Consider the following 12,957-nt stretch of genomic DNA (forward strand, 5'->3'; position numbering starts at 1 on the left):
TCTCCTCAGTATACCAATGTCACAGAATTTTAGGTCTGAAAGGACCCTCCAAAATCAGGTAGTCCAACCCTTTCACTTTCAGATGAGGTCCAGGGAATGAGGCACTGGCCCAAGGCCACACAGCTGGTAATGGGCAAAAATCAGGGCCCTGACTGCTGAGGCAGTGCCCTTTCCACTCTGTAGAGGGCAGGAGTCCACTGGTCAACGGACTAGACCAAACAGGCGGGGCATGTTCACTGATCTTTTTCTCTGCAACCACATACACATAAACAGAAAGAACACCCTCTTCCAATAGTTTTCAAAGACACACATTTAAAATTTGCTAATAATGAAAAGATTGCTGGAATGAAATGGAAAATTTATGGATTATCAAGTGAACAACCGTGAAGATAAAATAGTTTTCAGAAAACATATTAGACCCATATAGTCATCCCAAATGTCCCCTGACTTCAAATGTTCTGTGCCATGGCCAGAGCCACTCAATTACAACAGAGCCACTGTTGTAATTGTCATATCATGTACCCTAATTTCTGGTCCAGAATATCAGGCCATTTCACCTATATACTAAAACCTTCCCATTTGCAAATAGACACACATGGACCACATTGTAGGCACACGCGCACATACACGAACACAGTTTCTTCTCCTCCCTCCATGACAAACCGGCCACCCTTCTTAGAGCAGATGCCCTGGGGTGGGGCTGGGAGTTTGCATGGCCCTTTTTTCCCTCTGGACAATATTAAGTCATGTCTTTCCCCTCTAGGGAAAGGTGAAGAATCATACCCTGACCTTCTGGCTCTGGTGATTGCCATCATCGTCACCATCATCGTTGCGCTGGGGGTGAAGAATTCCGTGGGCTTCAACAACGTCCTCAACGTGCTGAACCTGGCAGTGTGGGTGTTCATCATGATTGCAGGCCTCGTCTTCATCAATGGGAAATACTGGGCTGAGGGCCAGTTCTTGCCCCACGGCTGGTCAGGGGTGAGTTCATTCCTAAAGCTTGGTAAAGCTGTTGCACGTTCTACCTTCCACCCTGTGACAAGTCTGAGACATATTTTCAAGAAAATGCTGCTCTGTCCCATAATCTTCATGGCACCCTCTTCAACACCTTTTATCTGAATTTAACTGGAATGTTCTGAAGAAGTGGTTTTCATATAATTTTTTTATTTATTTGTTTCACAAACATTTATTGAGATCCTAGTTTATACAAGTAACACTAATACATTCAATATTTTGGCCACTTACAAATGCCTAATACTATGATAAGTGCTTTGTGTGTGATATCTCATTTAATCTTCCTGATAATCTCACAAAGAAGATATTTACATTCTGGTCTTACAGATGAAAAAACTCACACTCAGGGGCCAACCCTGGTGGCCTAGTGGTTAGGTTCAGCACGCTCCACTTCGGCGGCCCAGGTTCAGTTCCTGGGTGCAGACCTACACCACTTGTCAGTGGCAACCCACGCACAAAATAGAGGAAGACTGGCTTCAGATGTTGGCTCAGAGCAAATTTGCCTCAAGCAGAAAGAGAAGGATGGGCACAGATGTTAGCTCAGGGTGAATCTTCCTCAGGAAAAAAAAAAAAACCTCACACTCAAAGAGGTCAAATGACTTGCTTTTAAGCGCACTGTGTAAGCGGCAAAGTCAGGACCCACAGCTAAAAAGTCCACCTGGTGCGATCTGGGTGCTGGCAAGAGAGTGGGCAGGACCTAAAGGACACCTTCAGATCTCATCACTGTGATCTGGGTGGCGTGGTTTATGCTAAAGAAAAATGGGAAGGTCAGAGTGGCAAATTCTTTACACTGCCAAGTAGTTCTAAGTCGTACCTGGATTCTTTCTCTAATATGACTAAAAATACTTACTTTGTGGATTTATTGGTAAAAATTCAGCAGCCCATTTTTTTTAAATAGTAGAATATAAATCAGAGAATTTTCAGCTGGAAGGGATCTTAGAGGTCTCCTGGTCCTATCCCCTTCTTTAACAGGTGAAGAAACTGAGGCTAAGAGAGGCATGTCTGCCTAGGACTGGTAGCAGAGAGCAAGTCCAGGATTCCACAAGTTATGCTTTTGTAGATTTTGTTTAGACTGGTTTTCCTCCAAGATGTCCAGGGACTAGAAACCTCTCTTGGAGAACACTCAAAATAATTTCTGTTTATTCTGAACCATGCCACACTGTTCAATGCGGAGAAATAAGCAAGGAAGAAATTTAAGCCAAGATTTCTAGTCTTCTGCTTATCTTTCCACAGAAATGCCACAGAACCACAAAATTCATCCCTCCTCCTTGAAATGAATAAATCCTGAAACTGGTTAAAACCAGAAGAACAGACAAAGAAACACTGTTGACCTCATTCTGGATCCCCAAATCTATCTTTGCTCACAATACAAATCATCCCTTTCCTATCAAATAAGAGAAACAACAAATTATAAGAGTGACAAAGAAAGAATGTTTTTCCGGAACTCAATTGCATTTTCATCATAACTCACAAAAATGTTGTCACCATTTTCTTAACAATATAAGAAATTATTGAGTCATCAACTTACTGTAAGACTTTGGCCAACATCTAACTTTTGTGCTTTCAGATTTTCTCATCCATCAAGTGGGAAAAGTAGTTGCACCAAATGCTTGCAAAGAAGAATAAAATCTTGGAGGTTTCAGCTGCACATTGTGTGGTTAGCAGTAGTGATAATTACAGGAGGAAGGAGCTAGAATTTATTGACTACCTATTAGGTGCCGGCCTTGCGCTCTATGAATATCATCTCTCTCTTATAACAAAACTTTAAAGCAGGTGCTGCTATCCCCAATTTACAGATGCAGAATCCAAGGCCCAGAGAGGTTGGTTAACTTACCTGAAGTCGACTTAACTACCTGAAGTCAACTTAGCTAGTCAGTGCCAGGAATGAAATTCCTGCCCAGGTCTGTGTGACTCCAAAGCCCTCTCCATCGTGTCAAGTACTTTATGCACGATGACCCCTCCTTTCTGAGCCTTCTTTAAAAAAAAAGACATGTTAAGGTAATTAATCTGACATGTTACATTTAATTTCCTTTAAGCTTTCATAAAATCATAGAGTCTTGGAGCTGGGAGGAGCACTAAGAGATGGTCTAGTCTATTTTCTTATCTTCAGGTGGGAGTTTAGTTCAACCAGCCCAGGCCAAATGTGAATTGTTTACCAAGACATCATGTCAAAACAATTTGCAAACTTCTTAATTACTGGGTTCATATTTAATTTTCAAAATCCTCCTAATAGTTCACCTCAACGGCACACACTGTAGTCTAGGCCCCATGTAAAGGCTGGAAAGAGTTAATACGCTCTGTGTAAATACCCTTTGCCCATGCTGAAGATGATCAATGAGTCTTTCAGCCTTTCCCCTTGTGCTTTGTTCTGGGTCTTTATTCTCTTTGGGGACCTCCTCTTCCCTTCTCAGGAGTTCCACATCCTTCCTCAGTCAGGAGCCTCCCTCATCAAGGAAGAGGCTAATCGAGCCAGCCTTGGGGGTTGCATCCCTAAGGCTGCAAAATGCCATTTATGCATTCCAGGTTCTCATTAGCTTTTGTAGCAAGAAAAGAAGATCAGAAATCAGGAATAAAAAAGAAAGGAAGGATGTTATTCTTAAACACTTACCATTTTCTTTATGACACACTCTTTCATATACACTTTCCACTTAATCTTCACAGTAGCCCCGCAAAATAAGTGCAATAATCTCTACTTTTACATCAAAACAACTGAAGTTTAGAAAAGTTAAGATGACAGATCTAGATTGTAGTAGGGTTGAAATTCAATCCCAGTCCTGGATGAGCCAAAGCCCGTATTTACTCCACAATCCACCAGGTTTGGATGCATGGGACCAATTGTGTTTTTTTGCACCTTTGAGCTCACTGACCTCACTCCAACACAAACCTACTATCTTGAGTAGGTTTGTCACTGGCCACCAAAAAGGCATGGCTGGGATTTTGGATTTTTCACTGCAAATACATTATCCCTGCAGGAAATTCAAATGTGTGCCCTGCTGGCTGTGACTAAAAGCATCATCTGAGCACAAAGGACAGCCTAGTGTGAGGATGCTGCTGACTCATCCTCTTTGCTATCTGCCTGGTCTTGGATTTCTGCAGAGTATGTTTCCTCTCCAGCAAACTGGCCTGGACTTGTTCTTTCTCAACTTTTGTTTCAGATCACTTTTCCAGTCCAGCAAGGCTACTTTGAATATAGATCCCATTTTTTAATGTCTGACACCCTCTCATGAGCATGTCATCCAACCAAGTTAATAAACACACTCCCCACTCTGTTATCTAACAATCATCAGCAAAAGTGAGTTGCCTACTTAGGAGCTGCATGAACTTCTTCACTCCTTAGGGAAAACCAGACCCCTAACCTTGACAAGAGGACTAGTTTGGAGTTCCAATCCACCCCATTCCTCAGTCACTTTAGGTAGGATGGGATGGACAAAACCATTATGTAGCGGATGGTTTATAAGAATACCATTACATGACTTGAAACACAGTTCTCAAGTACTTTGAAAGGGTTAATGAACAATCTGTCCTGTGGCCACGGACCCCTCATAAGCCTACTCTTTCCCCTGATGCAACCAATTCCTTCCAAAGAAAATAGCTAAAGGAATGGTTTACTCACTTACAGGTTCTGGGTCAAATGCTTCTTTGGTCTTGAAGAGCTTAAGAACAACAAACATTTTTCCCTATATCAAGTAACTGCTGGCCCTCAGCTGAACCCCTGCTTCCTTCATCTGCAATTTCTCAGCCCCTGAACATTGCTGGATGTGTATTCTCTGTATGTTATTTGTTCTTGATGCTATCTTACTGTTTTTCTTTAGCCAAATAAGACATGCTACCAGCACAAATAGCTCCCAGGAAAACCATCCATAGCAAGTATTTGTGGGTAATGCTGACAGTCTCCAAACAAAGGAAAAGTTGTTTTTCATATTCTCCACACTTGAGTCCATTGGTTGGAGCCTATTAGCACATTCCACTGTCACTGCGGACAGGCTGCTAATAGATCTGGAGCATGAGGGTGATAGAAAATGCTATTAAAGTTGGAGTTTTGCCTTGTTACCTTGGGAGTCAATTATATAAAGATGTCTAATTATCTCCTAGGCATCTGGCAGACTGGCCAAGGCAGAATATGAAGAGCTGCCTCATCTTAATGACTCTCAAATATCAGCAAGGCATGGGGGGGCCAGCTTTTAGGAACCCCACACACTGAGTAGCAGACCACTAATGACACTGCTTTTGACAACTCATTAAGCAGCAGCACTCCAGCAACTGAAGCGCGTGCCGCTTCCCCACAAAGCCCTATAGAGGGCCAGACCTATCTGGATCGCCTGGCTGAGCAGTTACACAGGTTTACTTTGGAAAACAATTTCCGCTTATGTCATCAAGTTAAAAAGTCAATACTATTTTTTACTCATGTAAAACATTAAAGGAAAGTTAGGATAAAGTGCCAATGAATACAGAAACACACAAACATACACACACACTTCACCTACTCATTTTATTCACAGATGCTCACGCCTAGGTTCCGTACACATTCTTTCAGAGATGAAAGGGTATCCTAATCCTAAATACCAGTGGCCGGATCTGAGATCTGGACAGAGTGAAGTGGAAAGTAGTTTTAGTGGTTATTTGGGTAGAGACACACCCATACACAGTTTCATTTCATGGCTCTTTTGTATTTACCAGTCAGGGATCATTTGCTTGCAGGGAAGAAAAACTCATTTAAACTGACTCAAGTAAAAAGGTGACCTTATTTGCTAATTTAATTATCTTCTCTTTGATAATCTGTTTATTTAATCTACATCTTGTTAGGGCAGGGTCTGTTTGATCTTGGCAGGTGTGCTGGTTTCTCTCCATTTGCCTGCACTCCCCAGATCCATTCTCCACCCTTCATGTTCCATTCTATGCTCTAGAAGACTCCTTGCTGGTGGCTTCCTGTTGGGTTTAGCCAATGGGAGATATTATCAGGAGATCAGAAGGCAAAAAGAGAGCAAGGCCAGGTGATTTCTTCCTCACTCCTTCCCAACCTTGGATCCTATGGTCCCTTCACTGAAATCATTTCATTTGAACCATCTGAGTTCAATTCTGTTTCCTACCTAACACAGTAGAAACTCCGGATGTCCTCCCTTTGATCTGCTCAGTCTTTGACCATAATTCCTTCTAGTTCTACCTATGCAAATTCAGGCTAACAGACATTCTCTTTGCAAACTCATTCTCTCTTCCCAACTGGATCATAGTTAATTTTCTGGTATCTAATCGTTATCAGTAATTGCGATCTATTCTTTCATTTATTTAGAAAATAGTAGCATTTGTGTTTTGCAAATAATATAGATATATCTTAATTTTGTTCAGTTTATTACCACAGTCAAGGCTGCATTTTGGGTCTTGCAGTATCCTCTTGACTCCAAGCTCCAGGTCCAAGCTCGGAGTACATTTTGCTCATGACTGCATCCACATCAGCAAGCGCAGTGCCTGGCACAGGGGAGCAGTTCATAAAATATGTGTCTGTTCTAAAAGAAGAACAAGGAGGAGGAACTTGTTTGTGCCCTTGAGGTTTCATCTATTCTAGAAAAACTTACAATGGTAATAAAAGTACTGCTGGTAAGAGCTCATATTTATTGAGCACCTACCGTATTGTATGACAGTTATTTACTATATTATCTTATTTAATTCTTGTTACAACCCTATGAGCTAAATACTATTTGTTTTTTTTTTTTTTTTGCTGAGGAAGATTTGCCCTGAACTAACATCTGCTGCCACTCCTCGTTTTTTTGTTTTGTTTTTTTTTTTGCTTGAGGAAGATTAGCCCTGAGCTAACATCTGTCCCAGTCTTCCTCTATCTTGTGTGTGGGTCGCCTGCTACAGCATGGCCGATGAGTGGTGAAGGTCCCTGCCCAGGAACCAAACCCACAAACCCGGGCCACCAAAGGCAAGCATGCAGAACTTCAACCACTAGGCCATGGAGCCAGCCCCACTAAATACTATTTTTATCTCCATTTAGGAGATAAAGAAAATGAGTATCCAAGAGGTTAGGAATTTGTTCACGGTCACCAAGCTAGTACGTGGCAGAACCAACCTAGGTCTGACAGTCTACAAAGTCTGCCCTCCTAACCAAATCTGATCCCATGCATGTATATAGCTCGGGGATTCCCTCTGGAGCCTACAGTGTACCTCTCTTCCAACTGCTACATGGTCCGTGCTTCAAAATTGGAGGGTGTCCTCCATGTCTTCCACTGAGTCTTCTTTTCTTTGAGTTAGACATCCCTAGGTCCTCAGTTATTCCTCACATGGCATGGTTTACAGACCTCTCATTTTTTTCTAGGGTAGACTTACCCCTGGAGTTCTTATTTAGGACCCTCCTATTGTCCTTTCCTCAGCAGTGAGCTCTTCTAGTATCTATGGCCTTTCCATCCAGAACTGACCACACCAAATAGGCATGGCACTGTAGCCCTGGGACATCCTAATTGGGAGTGATGCATCTTCAGACTGATTGTCATAATAGGTCACTGGATGGTTTACAGGAGAGGTGTGTGTGTGTGTGTGTGTGTGTGCATGCGTGTGTGTGTGTGTGTAAGGGAAGAAAGCAGAACTTGTTTCCTGGAAGCTGTCTTAAAGCAACGTTTTCCTTGATGGACACAGCTTAGCGAGCCTGCAATCTCAGCATCTGTTCATTCTTGAAGACCAGAAACATTTTCTAGACAAATGAAAACAAGCACATTTCCAAACCGGTGAACTTCCATGTACGATGAGGTGAGATCTGTTTTCTCTCCTTGTCTGGAGGCCAAAATCACTTTCATGACCTGAAATGAAGGACTTCACTGGAGTGAAATTGGGAGCTATCTCCTCTCCTAGAAAGTAGTCCCCTGGTGACAATTACTCGTTTGAGAAGTTCTTTCTACCTGAGTTATTAGAATAGACCAGGAGGTCTTAGATTTTTTGTGTCTGCCATGGACTCCTTGGCAGTCTGGTGAAGGCTATGGACACTTTCTGAGAATTGCATTTATAAATGAATAACCTAATTACATAGGGTTCAAAAGAAATCAATTATATTGAAATATAGTTATAAAAATATTTTTAATTGTGATATAATAACAATGTGCTTCATTAGTGCTTTAAATATTAATATCTATGTCTAATAACTGTCATAATTTGGAAGTAGCAATGAGCACCAGCAATACTTCAAGATCTCTGTAACAACTCTGATATGATGGGAAAATACCTGATTGCTACTGGTGACAAAGTCACAGGAACTGTTAGTTTGTCACCTACATTCATAATTAAAAGAAATGCTAATGTCCAGTCAGAGGTTAGTGAAAAGAAAGATTCAATTTTTCTCTCGGCAAAATTCACAGATCCCCCGAATTGCATGGATCCCAGGATAGGAACTCCTAGTTACGGAATTGAAACAGAATCCTAATGAGAGAGACTGTAGAAGAGACCGATTCATTTTACAGATGAGCAAAGGTTGTTTTTGAGGGTTTCAGAAGACCTTCAGTTTTGTGATGTACCTTATAGGTTCTAGTACTTAGTACTTTGTCTTTCACTTATTGAGAAGTTGGTGGGAAAGGTAAGAGCAAAAGTTTAGGGACAGGTATCTGTTTGGCACATGTTGAATTTCATCATTTATAAACTGAATGTGGAGAAAAGGAACAAAGTGTCCTCTCTACAGTGAGCCTCACTCCTGGATCCTTGGCTAGAGCTCACATGTTGCTAAGACCCCCCCACCCCATACACACAAGTCCAGAAAACCCTCTCTCATCTTCCCCTTAAAGGACATCCCCAAGCATTCAAAGAGGCATATTTTTTACTTTCAGCTGATAATGAGAATTCTAAGGTGGGGAAACTTCATTTAAATTTCAATAGAGTCTTTGGAAGACGGTAACACATTCCTCAAGGGAAGATTTTCATTGACATCTTGACTTATCAAGTCCCAACCACCCTCAGAGCCACATAGGCTCCTGTCAGACAGCCATCCAGCAGGTGTCACTGGATACCACCTACCCAGCTTCCCCCACCTCACACCTCATGTCTTCTCCTGCCTTATAGCCCAACAAGGTCACTCAAGCCCCCCAAAGGGAGCAGAAAAATCAAACTGTCTCTACCTGTCTTCCTATGAAAGACAATAGAATATCCGAAGATCTGAAAATCCTTGATATCATTTCAGATCTGGAAGTTACCATAGAGATTATTAATCAAGGGCACTAATGATAATTTTGGTAGAATTCTTTGTGCAGAAACATCTGAGCCCACTACAATAAATGCCAGAAGCACCCACCTCATGTATCTGTGACAGTCACAATACCTCCCCACATTTCTTTTTTTTTTTTTTTTTTTAAAAACCGGTTTCCCCCCCGCCCCCAAAGCCCCAGTAGATAGTTGTATGTCATAGTTGCACAGCCTTCTAGTTGCTGTATGTGGGACGCGGCCTCATCATGGCAGGAGAAGCGGTGCGTCGGTGCCCGCCCGCATCCAAACCCAGGGCCGCCAGCAGCGGAACGTGCGCACTTAACCGCTAAGCCACGGGGCCAGCCCTCCCCACATTTCTAAATGTCCCCTAGGGGTGGTCAGACAGCCCCTGGTTGTGGTGAAGAACCACTGAATGAAAACAAAGCACAGAGAGGTTAGTGAGTTCCCCTAAGACATAGGGTTAACCAACTTACTGATTTATTTATAACCCCACATAGTGCCAAAAATGACTTGAATGTGTTGAATGACCTAGTTTTTATTTGGGCATAATTCTTCTTATTTCCATTTTACACGTGAGAGAATTGCCCAGGGTCACACAGCTAGAAAGTAGAGGAGATCAGAACTCAGTGCTTAACACAAGCTCCACCATGTTACCCCCTCTGCCACTCAATAATGTCTGCCAGGCATTAGGCAATTGTGGGGACCACATGTAAGGCCCTGGCACTGCCTTGTCACTGAGTCTAACAAACGCCATTGTCCATACAGGTGCTGCAAGGTGCAGCCACGTGTTTCTATGCTTTCATTGGCTTTGACATCATCGCCACCACCGGAGAGGAAGCCAAGAATCCCAACACGTCCATCCCTTATGCTATCACCGCGTCCCTGGTCATCTGCCTGACAGCATATGTATCAGTAAGTACCAAATGCTGGTGGGACCCTCCTCATGGCCTTTTCATATTTGACCTTCAAATGTGGCTCTGGGACTGAGGTCCCTTCTGTCAAGAAGTAGTCCTCTCCTTGTGCCTTCTTGGTGTTTGTATGCATGTGCCTCGTGCTCCCTAGATCCCCACCCACCGATGACAAGAAGAAAATCAGGACTCCCCACTGGAGAGGAAAGGCCCCAGACCCTCCCTTCAGCCATGGCCTCTGAGTTTCTGTCCCTGCCCCACCCTACACACAGGCTCTTGGTGTCCACTGCAGCCCAGGGGATAGTGTGCAGGGAGTGGGCCGCCAGCCAAGGAGCTCAGATCATAGGCTGGCAGTAACGGGTGGGTGTGCGAGCAGAGGCATTGTGGCCTCTGTGCACCCTCCTCAATGCTCTTCTGTCTTCTGGGAGCTTCCCGGCAGCAAAGAGGCGAGGCTCCCGCAGAGTTGGGAGAGAGAATACATTATTCTCTAGAGGTGCACTTCCCCTTGAATCTCCCAGGGGAAATGCAATTTCTTTCTGCTGTTGCTCCCTCTTTTTACACCAGCTCAAGCTCGCCGCTTCGGGTTTCCCTGCCAAGGGGAGTCCTCAGAATGAAGCCTTCAGGCTTGTCTCCCGAGATCACACTCCTGAGGTACTCTTCACACTTTTGATGTGTCATCTCTCAGCTGGGGGTCCCATCCCAGAATTTCTATCACAGAAATAGTTTAGCCACATCCAACATCCCCCTCAGGTCCCGGCAATGGAGAGAACCAGCTGACAAGCCAATAGGTTTGTGGTTACACAAATACTCCCAGGCCTTGTGGGTCCCACTCACTTCAGTCACCACAGTTAGGAAAAAGCCAGCATCTGGGTGCGCCCTATCAGCCCCGCTATTCCTGCTGCCACAACGTGTGAAAGGCACCTCCTTCCCACCCCCTCAAAAAAGAAAAACAAAAACCACATTTAGCAACTACCTAAAGAAGCCAGGCTAATTGATCATCAAGGCAAGCTGCAAAACATGATTGTTCTGGAAGACAAGGAAAACATAAGAGCAACCTTGGATGTGGTTTATAGAAATTCAGCTGCCTACCTAAACAATTATGGATAAGTCGACTAGTACCTCCCCCTATGCACATGCACGCAGGTGGCTTCACTTTATCCATACTCTGATTATCCCTGCAGACAGAGCATTCAGGGACAGCTGGTGGTGTGGGGGGAGCAGCAAAGACACACTGCTCTGCATCTACCCTCCTGTTCCTCCCTCATACCTTCCCCTCCTCCGGGGTCTACTCTTGCAGCACACAAAATAAAGTTAATAATCACAGTTCCTTCCTTAGAATAACACTTTATAGACTACAGAGTACTTCTGTGCATCTACCAACTTCTGTGCATCCTGATCTAACATGGGCAGGAGACAATGAAAATTGCTGTAAAAATCAATCCCACTCTCCTCCAGCACATCCCACCCCGCCCCCAGAGGAGATGTTGCAAGTGGTAACGTTGCTGGGAAACATTCTCTGTTTGAATGCATGGGCCTTAACCATGCCTCAGGGGCTGTTTTGTCTTGTGCTGATCAGCAGGCTGCCATTCCACCACCAGGAGAAGAGTCAAATTGCTGGGCTGTGGTGGTCTATGGTGCTGTCCTCCCTAGCGGCCCATGACTTCACTGGAGGATCTTGGCTCCTGAGGCATAGGCAAAGAAGTGGTCTAGAAATGCACCACCCTCTCCCTTTCAGGCTCTGAACTCCCTTCTTGATGTCAAGATTGGCCTTCACAGGCCAGGGTGGGAGCCTGGCCATAAGAAGGGAGGGATGCTGTGGCAGACCTGTGACTCATGAAGGGAAATAGGTCCTGGGAGTCCCAAGTGATTCCTGGTTAAGCCACGGTGGTCTTACAGCCCCAGAGCAGTACTGGATTCCATCTTGTTGCCATAATTTGTTTGTTGGCCTGCCTGGCTCCTGGAACAAGCTACAGAGAGGATATGGAAAGATGAGTCCTCATCTGGGTCTCATTAGTTAATTGACTGTGGATCTCCTATGCACTTATCTTTGGAGTTTTGATCTCTGGTCTTCAGGGTGAGAGGGAGTACAGATAAGACCCTGTAGGACCCTGAATGTATAAAAGAAATAAGGGTCTTGTCCACGCAGGCAGTGTGCTCATGGCCACTGCCAGGCCCTGACTCCAGTGCCTTTGGCTACAGCTCCTTCCACCTGGTAATATCTGCCCTTCGTTGAACAGTTAGTGTAGCTCTGCTTTCATGGGGCTGAAATACCCTCAAACTTGCTCCTCGGATATGAAAGGGCCACAGAGAGATATTAGAGATATCTGGCCCAGTCCTCTAAATTCACATGTGGAGAGAAAATACTGAGACCAAGAGCTCCAGAGGCCAGATGACTGGTCTAAAGTGAAGGCACATGCCAGGAAGTGGCAGGTCCAAACCGCAGGCAGGCCTCTCCCTCCAACTCCAGTCCTCTTTCCTCTCCTATGGGACATCCATCCGTGCTTCAGGCCCTTCTACCTCCACCACGTTTCTCTCATGTTTCATTTTCTCTTGTTAGGTGAGTGTGATCCTAACTCTGATGGTGCCGTATTACGCCATTGACACGGAATCCCCGCTCATGGAGATGTTTGTGGTTCATGGGTTCTATGCTGCAAAATTCATAGTGGCCATTGGGTCGGTTGCAGGACTGACAGTCAGCTTGCTGGGCTCCCTCTTCCCGATGCCAAGGGTCATTTATGCCATGGCTGGTGATGGGCTCCTTTTCAGGTAAGCGCTATGCTCCATGGAATTTTTGCTGTGCTGCCACACCTGTCCAGGGAGAATGTCACCCACCGTCAGCCTGACAGTAATTTTGATG

At 44.3% G+C, this 12,957-nt stretch overlaps 1 protein-coding gene across 1 annotated transcript in view; it reads left to right on the plus strand.

The window, feature by feature from the left end:
- Positions 1–12,957, plus strand: part of SLC7A14 (solute carrier family 7 member 14) — a 53,726-nt gene that overhangs the window by 25,445 nt on the left and 15,324 nt on the right. The window contains exons 3-5 of the mRNA XM_058555587.1: positions 764–981; positions 9,958–10,104; positions 12,658–12,866. Coding sequence (XP_058411570.1) covers positions 764–981; positions 9,958–10,104; positions 12,658–12,866 — 574 coding nt within the window. The remainder of the gene's footprint in view (positions 1–763; positions 982–9,957; positions 10,105–12,657; positions 12,867–12,957) is intronic.

This window comes from Diceros bicornis, chromosome 15 (assembly GCF_020826845.1).
Source record: "Diceros bicornis minor isolate mBicDic1 chromosome 15, mDicBic1.mat.cur, whole genome shotgun sequence".
NCBI classification, from domain to species: domain Eukaryota; kingdom Metazoa; phylum Chordata; class Mammalia; order Perissodactyla; family Rhinocerotidae; genus Diceros; species Diceros bicornis.